The 13,855-nt window shown below is 40.4% G+C and overlaps 1 protein-coding gene across 2 annotated transcripts in view; it reads right to left on the minus strand.

Moving 5' to 3' along the window:
* The window catches only part of LOC128422342 (1-phosphatidylinositol 4,5-bisphosphate phosphodiesterase zeta-1-like), a 50,334-nt gene extending 37,126 nt beyond the window's left edge, over positions 1–13,208 (minus strand). The window contains exons 1-3 of one of the 2 annotated variants that reach the window (XM_053406227.1): positions 13,079–13,206; positions 10,880–11,003; positions 6,433–6,664 (exon numbers count right to left, since the gene is read on the minus strand). In XM_053406227.1, the coding sequence (XP_053262202.1) occupies positions 6,433–6,664; positions 10,880–11,003; positions 13,079–13,089 (367 nt within the window). In that variant the 5' untranslated portion in view covers positions 13,090–13,206. Of the gene's footprint in view, positions 1–6,432; positions 6,665–10,879; positions 11,004–13,078 lie in introns of both variants that reach the window. The other variant, XM_053406228.1, reaches the window with a different exon arrangement.
* Positions 13,209–13,855: the final 647 nt, after the last annotated feature.

The following is a 13,855-nucleotide window of genomic DNA, read 5'->3' on the forward strand; positions in this document are numbered from 1 at the left end:
CGGCTCCCTTGGCCTATAGAGCGAGATGAGTGCTGCAACCGCAGAGTCGGCCACGACTGGACCCTAATGGGCAGGGGTCCCTATACAATGGTATTACTTCCCTTGATCTCAATACAATACTTCTGTTGATGCAGCCTAGAATAGCATTAGCTTGATTGTGGGGGGGGGGCCTTAAAGTGCTCAACAAAAAGATAAAACAATAAAATTGAGAAAAAATGTTTTGTGTTGCAAACTTCCCTGAGATCTTCAGGTGAAGGGCAGTATACAAATTTAATAAATAAATAATAAAATTCATGACCATACTTTTAAACCATACAAAAAGTTCAATTCTCATGGATCATATAAGGACATTTGAGCTACTTTTTGTGGGTTGTAAAAAGTTTTGTCTTTATTGTGTTTGGTATTCAAATTTGCATTTGAGGCTGGGGGTGTTTGTAGTGGGGTGGGGAGAGAGAGTTTGAACCTTTTAAGAGGTGCAAAAGGGAGGAGACAGCTTGGTGTTCACAAAGTTGCGAAGTGCTTAGCCATCTTTATTTCTACATAAAGTACATTTTATCTTTACTTCTGTTCTTCCCTTTGATCCCAATTACTTCCAAGCCTCTCTTTCTTAGACTGCAAGCCCTTTGGGAAGAGAGAAACCATATTTTTCAAGGAGAAAGACTGTTCTGCATCTGAGCCCCTGGGAGAGGCAGGCTGTAGCTAATTAAATAACAACCCAATTCTTTGCTTTACTACAAAGTGGGAGAGGATAGGATTGGGCTGTTAGGCTCTTAGAAGCCGTGTAAGAAGGCAAGCCATCCCCTTGCGCCACTGCTGAAAGCAAAACATGCATCTAAACTGTTCCAAACTTTCAGGAACATGTCCTTCCCAGCACCACTGTGTTGTAGGAACCTGGTATTGTTTTCCAGCACTGCTGGTCATAGGGGCCAGTAGGACAGATGCAAAATTAATATTCACCAAATATGTAGCTACATATCTTGTTTTTCCTAGCATAATTATGAGTGCAAGACCAAGTCTTACTGGGGACAGAGGTTATTGCCTAACACAACTTGAAACATGGGGAGGGGGGGAATCCCAACCAGTGCCAATAGGGGGTTATTTTCCTAAGACTCCTATTTTCCCAGGGACGGGGGCTGTACATCACAATGTGGGGGGGTGAAGAGGTAAGTCTCCCCTCCTTGTGGACAGCCTTCCCAGTAAGAATTGTGCTGCATGTCTGTCTCCAGAGACAATGGAAGAGAGTGCCCGGGGGGGGGGGTGTAAAATCAAACCATTGGAGAGTTACAGTGCTTGCTGTACACAAAGTGGGAGAGACATGTTTTATTGGAGGTAGGGCAAATGAAGGTAGCACACACAGCTGTCTGATATGTACAAAGCAAACAACTACTTTATCTGTACCTTTCGTAAGGTAAAGGGTAAAGGGACCCCTGACAATTAAGTCCAGTCACGAACGAGTCTGGAATTGCGGCGTAATGATACACTGGGCTATAGATTTTGGATATAATATTCAATTTGAAGATTGGGAAAAACTGTGGAAGGAAAATCTAAAATTTGCTGCATGCATGGGACTGAAGGAAAATGTGATGAAAATGTTTTATAGATGGTACATCACACCGGTAAAACTGGCTAAAATGTATAAAATGGACAATAAGTGTTGGAAATGTAAAGAAAAGGAGGGAACATTTTATCATATGTGGTGGGAATGTAAGAAAGTTAAGAACTTCTGGGAAGGGATATATAATGAATTAAAAAAAATGTTAAAATATACTTTGTTAAGAAACCAGAAGTTTTTCTTTTAGGAATCACAGGGAAAGAAATAAGAAGAAAAGACTGTAAGCTATTCCAGTATGCAGTTGCGGCAGCAAGAATTCTACTAGCCCAGAAGTGGAAACAGGAAGAAACACCGACAATCCAAGATTGGAGAATGAAACTAACAGACTATGCGGAACTGGATAAATTGACTGGGAAAATAAGATATACTAAAAACCAAAAGTTCATCGAAAATTGGGGAAAATTTGTAGATTATCTGAAAAATGTATGTGATTTACAAACAACGCTAGTGGGGTTCCAAGAAGCACTGTAAAGGTTAAGATGTATTGTTTGGGAAAATATATATTGAAAGAGGTGAAAGTCAAAAGGCAATGCAACAAAGGAAATGCGTTTTCTTTAGGGGTAAATATGGATGATTACCAGAAAAATCGAAGGAAGTCTCAAAAGTATAATTTGTGAAAATTTGGTTAAAAATGTATAATTTTGGTTGAAAATTAATAAAAAGTATATTTTAAAAAAAGGAATTGCGGCGCTCATCTCGCTTTAAAGGCCGAGGGAGCCGGCGTTTGTCCGCTTCCGCAGACAGTTTTTTCCGGGTTATGTGGCCAGCATTTTGTACTACAGGATATAACGGCATTTTTGTACAAATGCCTTGATTTGCTTACACTGCAGTATGTTAGCCGTGTCTACTCAGATGTAAGTCCCACTGAGTTCAATGAGAATTAGGGCTTATCCACACTGCCATACTTATCTTTTGCTCCAAGCTTTCAAGGCACACGTCCGCGCTTTTAAATTCCAAATCTGAGTGAGCTTATTTTCGTATGAGCTTTCCCCACAAAGAAACTCTCTTTAAAGCTGGAGCTCAATGAACGTCAATTCAGGTTTTCTGCAGATCGCTGTTGGCTCCAATTCAGCAGTAAAGAGCAGGCTTTCGTGCGGAAAGCTATGGGGTGGGAGTGCTCAGACGCAGAGCTTTAAAGAGCCAATCATGCCTGGAAAGCATGGAGGAGAGGTAAGTTTGGATAAGCCCTTACTCGCAGGTAAGGGTAGATAGGCCTACAGTCTCAAATCGATAAAATAAGACAGTTTCACTGGTTTCATAGTGGATAAACTATCACTTTACTATAGCCTCCCCTTTTTCCCCACATTGTTGGTGCTGTGTTGCTGTTTCCTTCTGAGTAATTTGCAATTGCGATTCTGACTGCAGTTAAAAGGCAAGTGATCGGCTCTGCATCTCATTCTGCAATTTTTAAGGCTCGATAACCAGGAAGAGTCACCAACAGTTCCTGAAGTACAACATAACAAGCTATTGATTTGATACTTATTAATGATTTTGAGAAATGTGCTATAACTGGACTGTTCCCAAAAAGATATAAAAACTGCCCCTTGAGAACTGAATCTCCAGTAAAGATTTTGAGTTAACTTTTAAATCCATTTTAGTTTTAAGTAGGGTCCAATGCTTGATGTGTAACTTCAAAAAGAAGTCTGAATGATCACATATTGTACTTCGGCATGTACACTAGAGTACAAATCGTAATATAAGATGCAGCCCAGAGACTGAGAATTCTTAGTGGCTCATATCAAGAGACAGCTGAGGGGTGGGGGTCAAATGGCAGAGAATCAGAAAATTATAAAGGTGCAGTTCTGGGATTAAGGTTTTGAGATTGCGCTGTTACAATTTTTGTGTAGACAGCAGCCAACTGAGCTGGCACAATCTCACTCCCTTTAGAAGGTTTTTGCTTTAAGTGCACCACTCCACTTCTCTCATGTTTTACATCAGCTGAAGAAATGAGGCCACAACCATTATTTCTCTTTCCATCCTGACTAGTGTGAATAATTCATTTCTGTCATTTTTGCAACATTTCCATGTAATATCCAAAAATATATTGCTAGTCATTTTCCCCCTGCTGTCTTTTCCTTGGGCTAATTTGACCTGTTTCCGTAACATGTTCCTTCTATCTTCTTCTTTTCTTAAAAAAACCTTTTTTGATCACTTCTGAACTTTATCCAAATTGGAGTTTTTAAAATACACTGTCCACAGCTGAATAGACTGTCACATAATGCATAGTAAACTGGCTTTGAAACTAACAAAAAAAAACTACATAAAAAGACCAAAATTCTTTTTTGGTTAATGAAGTCACTGACATCACAGACAAATAATATTTTGAGAGGGTCGGGCCAATTTTCCTATGCTTCTCAAACAAAATGTTTGAACAGAAGAACGTGGGTTCTCTGTAATAGCTTCAACAGCTAGAGGTAGAATGGGAAAGTATGGAAGTTATTGAAATACAGGGTTGATATTTCAATAACTTCCATACTTTCCCATTCTACCTCTAGCTGTTCAAGCTATTACAAAGAACCCACATTTCAAGATGGATGGGCTCAGACTGCCCTACTTAACAGCCAGTGAACCAGACAATCCTTTCTGAAATCACTTTGTTCCTTACTTCTCAGATTACAATTGCAAATTGTCTTCTTGTTCTCACAGTATCCAAAGGTAAATATATGCACCCTGATTCAAAGATATATTTGCCTGGCTCTGCGTTTTTCTGATGCTGCAAGGTTCACATCCCTTTAGCCTTTTCTCATTGGAAAAATGAACATATTTGTTGTTTCCTTCTGTATCTCTTCCTAAAGTACTGTGTGTTAGCAGGGGTTGGGGTTGGGATACCTCTTCTAGGGAAGACTGTTCTACCTTCCCAAATGTTTAACTCACCTTGTAATTGGCATGGTTTTTACCATTTTGGGGGGCTGTTGGATTTATTTTTTGCTGTTTTATATTTGCTTTTGTATAGTCATTTGAGATTGTGTACTACTTTACTGTTGTTGTTGTTTTTATTTTATAAGTTTATTATAATATACCTTGTACATTCCAGGAATAGGAAGACAAAATATTTATCTTTTAAATGCTATTTCACAGGCAACCAACGTTTTGTAGAGTACTCAAACTGTGAACGCACAATTATTTTACATGCATGCATTCTATTTTATGCATTGTTTCCAACAACTCTCTTGATTGCTAATCCTTGTAAACATAATTGTTGATACTTTTTTTTAGCTTACATCATTTCAGATTTACCAGCGTTGGATTACACCCCTATTTCATTGCCTACCTGCTTGAAGCATTCTCTTAACTCTCTAAAGCTTACAGCTTCAAGCACATCTTTTTTGGCTGTGGCTCCAATCTGGTGGAACGCTCTGTCACAAGAGACTAGGGCCCTGCGGGACTTGACATCTTTCCGCAGGGCCTGCAAGACAGAGCTGCTCTGCCAGACCTTTGGTCGGGGTTCAGTCTGACTCCCTCTCCCCTTTCATAAGAACTTGCATGAAAGTGGCCTCCCAATTTTTCTCACAGGCCCATATAAGTTCAGCACAAACAGTTGGGCCTGTTGAGCATTTAAGGTCCCCAACCCTAATCTGCGGGTTGCCATCTGATTGGATTTTATTCTGATCCTGATCTGATTTGAGGATGTATTTTAATTGATTGTCTGATTTTATGTTAATGTGTTATATACATTTGATGTTAGCCGCACTGAGCCTGGCTTTGGCTGGGGAGGGCGGGATATAAATAAAATTTATTATTATTATCTAGATATTTTTCTCCAAGCCACATAGCTTGTGATGTTGATCTAAACCTTTGCACAGAGAATGATAAGGAGAGTTATACTTCAGTGATTTAAATAGATATGCCTCTGGCCTATTATGCCATTGTCTATGAATTTCTGCTGGTGGGTCTACGGGATCTGGAAGGTTACATATTTATTTTTCATTCAACCTGTCCTACCAGCATTTTGACAGGCTGAGAAACTAGACTTGTCAATTGATCTTGGTTAGGTTGAATCAAGGCAAGATTGAAATATCAAAGGACTATTAATGTTATATTCAAAAGAGGGCACTAACTCCCCTCATTGATGGAGTCCAACTTTCCATTATAAAACGGGTCTATCCGGCGTGCCACTCATTATCTGCATATTTGAGATGGCCACTATCTTTTCATCTGATCCAGTGACCATCATTTGCACCTTCATAGTCAGGACTGGACTACATCAGGCCCCCTTTAATAACCATTTGGAAGTTTCAACTGGCACTAAATATAGCAGCCCATCTTACAATAGGTGAGTTGCTAACATCACATTATACAAGTGTTCCAGCATTTTCATTAGCTTCCTGTTGCTCTCCAGAGATAATTCAATATGCTGGTTTTGATTTATTAAACTTGGTCCAGCCCTATCTATGTGAGAGATTTCCTCCTCAAACTGGGTCCAGGCTTTTCCTCAGGAAAAATCAAAGGGTGAGGGAAATCAATGGGGGGTCACTGCTCAAAGACACCACATGTACCTTTTGGTAACAGAGCCCAGTAGCACACAGTTCTCTTACCCTTGTCTCATCTCACAGGACAAGACTGGAGGGGGGGTGTTGGGCACCACTTTCCAAAGGTACTCTGTGAACCTTTCAGTAATTGTACCCAAGAACAGACACTGCCCAACTTCAAGCTCTAGCGTAATGTTGCATTCCCATGCACTGAACTAAGTTGTTCATTTTCTAATAAAGATGTATAAGATTGCACCATACTTAAAGATAAAAAATAGCTACCAGTGATTAATGCTATTAAAAATATTGTAAGAACAATTGTGAAATTAGATATTTAAAAATCCAGTGTACCTTCTTCGATGGGCTCAAACTTTGCAATGAGTTGAGCAGCAACCACTTCATCAACTTCAGGCTGAAACTGTTCATTTCTAAGAAACTGGACTAGATTTGAAAGTGGGAGCAATTTGTGGTTCGGAGACTGAGTTTTGAAAAGATCATGGATTTCACATCTGTGTGCTATCGTACGATAAATTCCTCTAAAATCTTCTATAGTAATAGTTCCAGACTTCAATGAATCACTTGCCTGCTTAAAGGGGAGGGGGGTGAGTTAAGAATAATGCATAACAAAATGCACAGCATGACATCATTAATGCAAAAAGATAAGGACAGGCACTTCCATGCAACCATCAGATACAGTACTTCTTAGGCAGAAAATTTGTTTTTTTTAAAAAAACTATCTATATATTTCTTTTATGGCGATAATGTTAAAAATGAACATAAAAAGTACTGCTGTATTAGACAAAAGGCCCACCTACTATAGCATTTTGTGTCCAACAGTGGCCAGCCAGGTATCTCCAAAACGTTTGCAGGAGGACATAAAAGCAACTAAGGATGAGAGATGTCTTCAAAACGTACACAGTCCACTTAAAAAACCTGCATGTTGAGCTCTTCAAATCTTATGAACCAGTGGAATGGGACTTTGGGGACACCAGGATCAGACAGAGAAAAGGGCTATGTAGGGAAAGGGATGCTTTGCATTTCTCTGCATGGAAAGGCTTTTCTCTGATATAATCAAATGCAAGGTAGAGTGTGGTGGTTGTCACAGCTCTGGGTCATAGTAAAGCACACTTGTAAGTAGCATATAAGAACACCAGGCATAACACCTTGACTATGGTTTCTTTTCTGAGCCACATATTACTAACAAAGCTATAACAAGTAGACTAATAAAAATGCTTGTGAGCTAGTAAATTTCATTTGTGAAGTTGCAGTAAAGGCCTCCCTTTTATCCATTAGCTATTTCATAAATTTTAAAGCTCCGTCAGGTGTTCTCCATTATTAATGTTCCTCTTACAACTTGTGGATACAGCCAATGAACATATCTGCATACTGTTGTGCAAAATTATCATTTGCAGTTAACCACAGGGAATATTACATGCTCTTGCTCAGACGCACCATTAATTCTACACACTACTACAAAAACTGCAATCTTGCCATGTTTAATTGATAATATAATTTCTCTGAACAACAGTACTCAGATATAGGTCGGTTAACGTGAGTGAAACTGATTTAAGGGACAATCTAAAGCCAAGATATGCTGGGATGCCCAGCACAGCATAAGCCCCACATCCTCTGGCTCAGCCCCAGTGTAACATCCTCGTGCCGGCAGAGCTTTGCTCAGCTAACTAAAATGAAACCAATAGATAGTATGCTGGTATAAGCCCTGAAGAAAATTGTCATTCTGGGGGTGGGGCAGTGGTAGGTGGGGACTAACGGTGGGTCCCAACTCTGTTCAGCTCAGCCACATGAGCTGGCAACCCAGTGGAATATGCGTCAGCAAAAAGGGTGGTGTAAATCAAATTCTATTTTGAATGCTTGCTTTCCTTCTTGCAAGGCTTAGGCCAACTCAGCCAACCATAGCCCCACAGTTGAACAGAGTTTTGAATAAAGGTAGTTCCACCAGATTTCTGTATTTAAAATGGCCTGTCGGGTTGTACTCCTAATTCTCCTTACTTGGGTGCAAGACCTACTGAATTTCACTTATGTCCCTCTCACGTTAAAATGGGAAGGCGAAGTCATTACTGTAACTAACGTCCACTGATTTCAATGGGAATTAAGTGAAATGGCCTAAGTCTGGCTCTTACTCACAATTCTTAAAGGTTCTGACAAATAAAACTTCAGTCATAGTTTTTAAGCAACATATTTCTGACTACTTCCACTAAAGTCAGAGATTTTATATTGGAGTTTGAAGTACTGAAGTAGTAGCCTTTCAGACAGTTCTTAGTGAGATCTGCCCTCACTTCCCATGACGTGCTTTGATCACACCAAGAGGAGAGTAGCCCCATAAAACCTGTATAAATTAAGAGGCAGTGTTTCCTATTTGACGATAGCATTGGAGGGCAATGACCCATATTTTATTTCGTTTAATTTGCTTCCTACACACATTTTCTCCTAAGCACCTTAAGGCATATCTTAGGCCCATGAGCTCCTATCCTTTCCCTTCTATTTGATTGCCCAAGGAATGAAATGCTGCTGTCTGTTTTTGTTTTTAGATGGTATGCATTAGGTTTAATTTACTCCTAATTGCCATTGTTGTTTCATATTGCTTGTAGCACACTTGCTATCTGATTGCTCCTTCCAAATCTAATTTAGAACAACTTCCAGAGGGGTAGTTATGGACTGCTTGCTTCCTTATAGCCCTGCCCGGTCACTGAGGTCTTCGGGGGAGTAACTGTTATCAATCCCAGGGTTTGGATGCAGAGCTCATATTAATTCAGTATTGTGGGTCCAATTTTCTGGAACTCCCTACCTGCTGAGATCAGAAAGGTGCCCTCCCCACTGAACTTTCAGTGCCAAATTAATATATTTTTATTTCAGCAGGCAGTTTAAGTGATTTCTGATTTTATAGTTAGGCACTTTCAAGTTGTTATTACAGTGAGCTTGTTTTATGGACATGCACATGTGTTTTAAGGGTGCTTAACTTTGACTGGATCGTGCCAATGGGTGTAACTGAAGAAGGTATAAAGAAAAAGCACCTGGAAGAGAAAAGCAGCAGAAGGGACTATGAAGGTGGTGGTAAAGGCTGCATAAGAGATAGTTGGATATTGGCTGGGGGAATGCAACAGAAAAAACACACAAATATTTTCAGGGAATAACATATGGAGCAAAAATGTAAGGGCATGATCCAGCAAAAATTGAGCATTTTAAATGAAAATTCCATATGTGTCAATGGGGACCGATAAAAATATACTTAAATATTTATTGTTATCAACCTAATATTGGCTTGATTGTGCCTCAAATTTGTAAAACATGTTTCTCTCCTATGTAATTAATGGCTTTTTTGACATCTGCATGAGAACTTAAAAAGCTTGTTTTGCACAGTAAATTAGGTTTGCATTGCCACTGCATTAAGCAGCAGCAGAATCTTCATTCTGTACAAAAGCTACACACTCATAAAATTAAAATCAGGTAACTAAATTCTTCAACAAATGTATCCAGCTGAAAAGCATCTTAACTTTCCAACTCTCAAGAGAAAATGAATACAAACTTATTTTGATTTTTCACATAGGAAATGTTACTTTTTATACAACAAATAAAGAGTCCTTACTATTGGAGAGGAAATGTTTAATATATTTTTTTTAAAAAAATGTTTTGGTTTAAGAAGAGGAAATACATTTGAGAACATTAAGGTTAATAGTTTTTCCTTTTATATGCAGTTTATTTTAACTGCTTCATTTAAGTGACAAAATAGGCAGATGATATATAAACATATTTATATTTTAAAAGCAGTATTTAAATAACTGATTATGGCCATATAATTGTTACATATATGTATATATTTAGCTAAACCACCAGTTACTTTTGTAACAGTCTGTTGGATACTGAAACAGGATAAATGTGGAATTGTGTAACATTAGATAAGTGTCAAAAGTAACTTAAAATTTAAAACGTAAAGGAGAAAAAGGGAACCTCCGACAGAGACTTTATATAATAATAATAATAATAATAATAATAATAATAATAATAATAATAATACTTTATTACTTATACCCCACCCATCTGGGGGGCTTCCAACAGGATATTAAAAACACAATAAAACATCAACTTCCCTGAACAGGGCTGCCTTCAGATGTCTTCTAAAAAATCAAATAGTTGTTTATTTCCTTGACATCTTACATAAAATGAGGATGAAAATATATTGTTCCTTGTTGTGAGAATGATCTTTGTCAGGCCAGCAGGAAGTCCTAGAGAAGCATTGTGTGGAAAATGCTGAATATGAGGGCCAAACTTTAAGTTCCATTGAAACTCCATACAGTATTACAAACTTCAGGATTGGGGACACAGCAGGGGATGGGGAGGGAAGCTATGGCATTTATAACATGCCATATGAATGAAAGAGGCTAGACTTTTGAGATGTTGAATGTATAAGGCCAATGCAAAACATGACCACAATGTGCCAGAAGCTGATGACCAAATATTGCTAGCTTGAGGAAAAGTCGATTCTGCAACAAGCTTTTTTCTACTCCGCTCTGCTGCTGCTAGTACTGTTTAATATGTAATGATGCAACTCCAACAATGTGCTAGAAAGCACTGTACAGAACACAGTAATGGCACAATCCCCGACAGAGACTTTACAATACTGAACAGAGAATAATGTATCCAAATATCATTGAACTCAGTGACAAACTAATCTGCTCGGTATTTCACATATAGTAAATTCATCGTTAAAACCTTATTTTAAAGTAACAGTTTGCAGATTAATAGTACTTCCAATCCTACTCAGTTATACAGATTTCCTCACCTTAAAAATGTATTTCACATGAACATAATCAAAGGGGATGTCAAATTTAGTAAGCAATTCCAAAGTACTTTCAAAATTAATCTTTCCTTTTCTAAACTTGTCATGGATGACGTTTAAAAACCACGTAAATGGAAAGCTAGTTAAGGAAATCAGCGATCTTTATTAAGCATTTATCATTTTTCTCCCTTAGCCAGATTGTGCTGGATCCCCAATGCCATCCTTCCCATTACACACAGTTTTATCCAATGCTAGTCCTACTCATAGCAGACCCATTGGGGTTAATAGACATGACTAACACACAATCATTAACTTCAGTAAAAAAAGGTAAAACTTCAGTAGTCTACACTAAATACACCTTAGATACAACCCACAGGTTCCTGCACCAAGTCGCTATTATAAAAGTGAAAAGTGGGAGCATTGAAGAATATTGTTTTGTTATTTAAACCACTGTTTTAGATGCATTTTTCTGCTATTTTTGTTATCTATGAATAATCCAAGGCACTGTAAAAATTGCTGCAACTGTAGGGCAGAGCTATACAATTTAAATAAATGGAGAGCTAATAGTAACACACAAGATAAGGTGCAATAATAGTAAAAGCAAAGATTAAAAGGTTCCTGTGATATATGTATTTTTTCCCCACTGGGACTGTATTAAGGGTCCAATATACTTCCAAACCTCAACACACAAAGATTTGTATAGGCTGCAATCCTACAGAAACATTTCCGAAAGTTCAACCCATTGCATTCAAGAGTGTTTTCTGCCATATAGTACTGCAGTGATAAACTGCCTCCAAAGTGCCCAGATATTCGTTTTGGGGGTTGTATTGGTGGTGCATTTCCTTTTGGAGAACTTTAGCACTATAGCGTACAAGGACTCCCCGATTGATCTATCTGCTTCCAGACTTTATATTGCAAACTTCTTGGTGCAGGGAAATCCTGAATGGGGCTTGCAAATTCTACATGTCAACAGAACATAATTTCCTAACAATTTCACCACACAGGTATCCCATGCTTCCTTGCAAAGCAGCTCCAGGCTGCATATGTGGATACCCACTTAAAACAGTATTTTTGTGAATGAAGCATCGCTCCAACAGGGAGCACGAGTGGTCTCATGGGGAGGGGGGGACACAAACCAGTTCATTGAGTTTTCTGGTATGTTGAGCAGGGTGCAATGCTCCTTACCTGGGAATAGCTCTATCCCATTTCCCCAGGAATGGTTTGCCTTGAGTTTGAACTTAGCCTGATATTTTATTCCCCTTCCTTTCCCCCCTCCCCTTTTTATGAAGATTACCCGCTCTGGGATCCCACAGCTAATTCTCCCCTGGTCTCCTCGCTGGCCCAAATAGGACTAATTTAGCCAGCTAGCCCTGGTGATCATCTAATGTTTATTGGATGGATTTCCCCCCTAAACTAATTTTTGAATTCTGAATTTATTGTTATTCAAGTTTTATACTGTATTTTATGCTGTTTTTTGTTGCATCAAGTAAGTGTTTTAAATTTGTTAGCCGCGCCCTGAGCCCGCTTTTCTGAACCAGGAAGGGCGGGGCATAAATAAAAAAATATTATTATTAAAGGTAGAGGGACCCCTGACCATTAGGTCCAGTCGTGGCCAACTCTGGGGTTGCAGCGCTCATCTCGCTTTATTGGCCGAGGGAGCCGGAGTACAGCTTCCAGGTCATGTGGCCAGCATGACTAAGCCGCTTCTGGTGAACCAGAGCAGCGCACGGAAAAGCCGTTTACCTTCCCGCTGGAGCGGTACCTATTTATCTACTTGCACTTTGACATGCTTTCGAACTGCTAGGATGGCAGGAGCAGGGACAGAGCAACAGGAGCTCACCCCATCACGGGGATTCGAATCGCCGACCTTCTGATTGGCAAGCTCTAGGCTCTGTGGTTTAACCCACAGCACCCTATTATTATTATTATTATATTATTATTATTATTATTGAGTTACTGATGCACTTTCAAGCAGTGGGTGAGACTGCCCCCTGCCATGTGCAATTCTGCAATTGGGTGTGTGGGGTGTATATATGTGTGTGTGTATATATATATGTGTGTGTGTGTGTGTGTGTGTGTGTATAGTATGTGCATGGATATATGTATGTGCAAACACCACAAGGTCTGTGTGTGTATGCATATACAACGTCGTTAACTCTCCCCTGGTGGTGCTGGGGAATGAAAACAGCCGAGGAAGGATATCTGGCTTCCATGGTGGTCGCTCCTCATGGCCTGTTGCCCTGGCTCCTCGCTTGCTCGGGTGCTTCCAGCAGCTCCTGGCGCGGCATAGTTTTCGCCCCCCGCCCCTGGGCCAGCCAGGGGTCCGAGGGGCGCCAGGCAAACGCCCCCACCCCACCCCGCGCCCCCCAAAATGACGCTCCCCTTCCCTCCGTCCACGCAGACGAAGGGGAGCGGGGCGCGGGGGTAGATGGGGAGAAAGTGAATGTTAAAAAAGGAATTGGGGGAGGGGAGGGGGAACAAGGGGGGAGGCAAACGAGGAGGAGGCCAGTGGGCGCGGCGCGCGCCACGCGCGAGGGGGACCCGAGAGGAGGAGGAGGATGCGCGCGCCTGTGCGGCGCCGGGCGAACGCCTAGGAGGCACGCGGGGCTCTTGTGGCGTCACGAGAGCGCGTTCGACGCCAACGGTTCTCCCGCCAACGCCCGTCACGTGCTTGGCGGATCTTTTCCCTCCAACCACCGCCCCCCCCCCATTAAAATTCTCTTAGCGCGTCATCCTCGTTTGCCCAACCGCGCGCGCTCTCTCTCCGAAAACGCCGTTATTTTAAGCGCGGGAAAAGGATTCTCTCTCTCTTTCTCCTGGCGAGAACAATATGCTATGGAAATTTAGTAAATAAAATTATCCGTCCAGGGCAAGGGGTCTGCGAGCGACTCGTTTTAAGAGCAAAGAACCATCCAGGGAAACATAAGGGAGAAAATGAGAAACAAAATACCTCACAATAAAAGCCGTGCGGTAACCCCG

Source organism: Podarcis raffonei, chromosome 10 (assembly GCF_027172205.1).
Source record: "Podarcis raffonei isolate rPodRaf1 chromosome 10, rPodRaf1.pri, whole genome shotgun sequence".
NCBI classification, from domain to species: Eukaryota; Metazoa; Chordata; class Lepidosauria; order Squamata; family Lacertidae; genus Podarcis; species Podarcis raffonei.